This window comes from Hemibagrus wyckioides, linkage group LG07, assembly GCF_019097595.1.
Source record: "Hemibagrus wyckioides isolate EC202008001 linkage group LG07, SWU_Hwy_1.0, whole genome shotgun sequence".
NCBI classification, from domain to species: Eukaryota; Metazoa; Chordata; class Actinopteri; order Siluriformes; family Bagridae; genus Hemibagrus; species Hemibagrus wyckioides.
Window position 1 is genome coordinate 25,707,401 of NC_080716.1, and position 2,500 is coordinate 25,709,900.

Genomic DNA, 2,500 nt, shown 5'->3' on the forward strand with positions numbered 1-2,500 from the left:
GTGAGACCATCACCCCCGGTCCTCTCTCTTACCTGTAAATAATTCTCTAACCACAGAATGGCTCGGATGTCCAGCATGTTGGTGGGCTCTGGAGGGAAAACGAGTGGCTGCTGTTAGATGAAGCAGTTTCTCCAGCACACACTTCTTACGCTGCATGATTCGGTTATTTTACTCACCATCAAGTAACAACAGGTCAGGCCTGAAACACGGCAGAAACAAAACACAGGAGGTTTTACAGCAGGCACAAACACACACACACACAACACACACCATTTATTTTTTATTCATGTCACTTTTTAATCAATTTATTTATTTATTTTAATTCGTCTATCTGTCTATTTATGTGTTTATTAATGTATTTATTTATTTACTTTAACTTATTTATCTGTCTATTTATTTATTTATTTATTTATTTTCATTAATCTGTCTATTTGTGTGTATTTATTTTAATTTATCCGTCTATCTATTTGTCATTTTTACATTTATTTATTTATTTTAATTTATCTAGCTGTCGATTTGTGTGTTTACGTATGTATGTACGTACTTAATTATCTGTCTACCTATTTATTAATGTAATTTTTATTTATTTTAATTTATCGGTCTGTGTTTATTTACATATTTATTTATATGTCTTAATTTATTTATTTTAATTTATCTATCTGTACCATTTTGCATGTATTTATTTATATTCATTCATTTTATTCTATCTATTTATCTAGAAATTAATTAATCAATCAAGCAATCAATTCATTAATTTGTGTTTATTTATGTATCTATGCATTAATTTTAATTTAATTTATACTGTGTGTTGTATTGCATGTGTTGTGTATGTATTAATTAATATGTTGAATAGAGTTCACGATAGGTACGATTTCTGTGTCCTAACTGAATTATAGTGAATTCTACTCCTGCACTTTTCTCCTGTAACACACACTAAAGGAAAAGATTTGAAAATGTGTGTGATGTTCTCACCGTGCAAACAGAGCTCGCGCTAACGCTAATCTCATTCTCCAACCACCAGAAAACTCTCTGTGGAGGAAACACACACACACACATGCATACACACACACAAAGACAGAGAAAGACAGACACACATACACAGAAACACACAAAGATATACACACAATGACAAACATACACAGACACACAGAAAAACACACACACAATGACACACACAGTGACACACACAATGACACACACAATGACACACACAATGACACACACACACAGATAGAGGTTCATTAGTAAACACTGGGAGAAATACAAGATACTGCAGCATCATGGATTAATGAAGCAACATTTAAAAGCCTCCCACTACATTTCTGGGCCAGAAAAACATTGCAACTAGAAGCTTCAATATAAAGAACCTCACATCCGCAGCATGAGAATCTCACTCATCCCCATGTTTTCTAAAGGTCTCTCTAAAGTTCTGCATGTTCTCTTAAACGTTACAAACGGCTGCTTCAAAACAAACTGGGTAACACTCAGTAGAGATCTTACTCACTTGGTCGGTTGCTGTTGCATTTTGGGGGAAAATCCTAAACCTGCGAGGATCACTGACGCTCTGGGGAAGCAGGAAGAACACAAACAAACAAACAAACAAAAATCTCATTAGACAAACAAAAACATTGCTGAAGGAGGAGGAAATTCATCAAAAAACAAGGCTACGTCCTGGGAGTTCACCTGGCTGGAGCTTTGTCTGCCTCGATTTCTTCCAGTTTAGCGTAGATTTCTGACAGACGCAAGCTTTCAGTCCCCTCCGCTCTAGAAGAGGAAGAAAAGTCAGAAGATCACGCATATATAGTGGCTGTGTCCCAAATGACAAACTACACACTAGATGAATCTCTATATTGAGGTAGAGGAAGCAATTGTATGGTCTTGCCCAGTGTCCTGGTAGCCCCGCCCCTTTTCCTCTAATCTAAGCAAAGCTGTGTGTGTGTGAAGTGTTCAATATTCCAATCCTGCATCTTCCGGATTCTTGTAGTGCACTTATCAGACTCGCACTATTTAAACTACACTGTAGTAGAATAGTGTGTAAGGATGTGATCTGAGACACAGCTCTTTTCCATTTGTTACAGGATCGCGTCTAATTCTTTTTCTCCAATATCCATCTCTAGTCTCAACACTTTATTTTATAACCGAGACACTCCTCAGTAATAACACGCCCACATGTGAATAGTGACCCACCCCATGTGTGAAGAGTGACCTGCCCTCATATGAAGAGTGATCCACCCCCATATGAAGAGTGACCCGCCCCGTGTGAAGAGTGATCCACCCCCATATGAAGATTGACCAACCACCATATGAGGAGTGACCCACCCCCATATGAAGATTGACCAACCCCTGTATGTAGAGTGACCCAGGCTCATATGAAGAGTGACCCGGCCTCATATGAAGAGTGACCTGGCCTTATATGAAGAGTGACCTGGCCCCATATGTAGAGTGACCTGCCCTCATATGAAGAGTGACCCACCCTCATATGTACAGTGACCCACCCTCA

At 38.3% G+C, this 2,500-nt stretch overlaps 1 protein-coding gene across 1 annotated transcript in view; it reads right to left on the minus strand.

The window, feature by feature from the left end:
* The window catches only part of abcf3 (ATP-binding cassette, sub-family F (GCN20), member 3), a 47,429-nt gene that overhangs the window by 19,451 nt on the left and 25,478 nt on the right, over positions 1 to 2,500 (minus strand). The window contains exons 8-12 of the mRNA XM_058395138.1: positions 1,684 to 1,764; positions 1,505 to 1,564; positions 973 to 1,029; positions 177 to 199; positions 33 to 88 (exon numbers count right to left, since the gene is read on the minus strand). Coding sequence (XP_058251121.1) covers positions 33 to 88; positions 177 to 199; positions 973 to 1,029; positions 1,505 to 1,564; positions 1,684 to 1,764 — 277 coding nt within the window. The remainder of the gene's footprint in view (positions 1 to 32; positions 89 to 176; positions 200 to 972; positions 1,030 to 1,504; positions 1,565 to 1,683; positions 1,765 to 2,500) is intronic.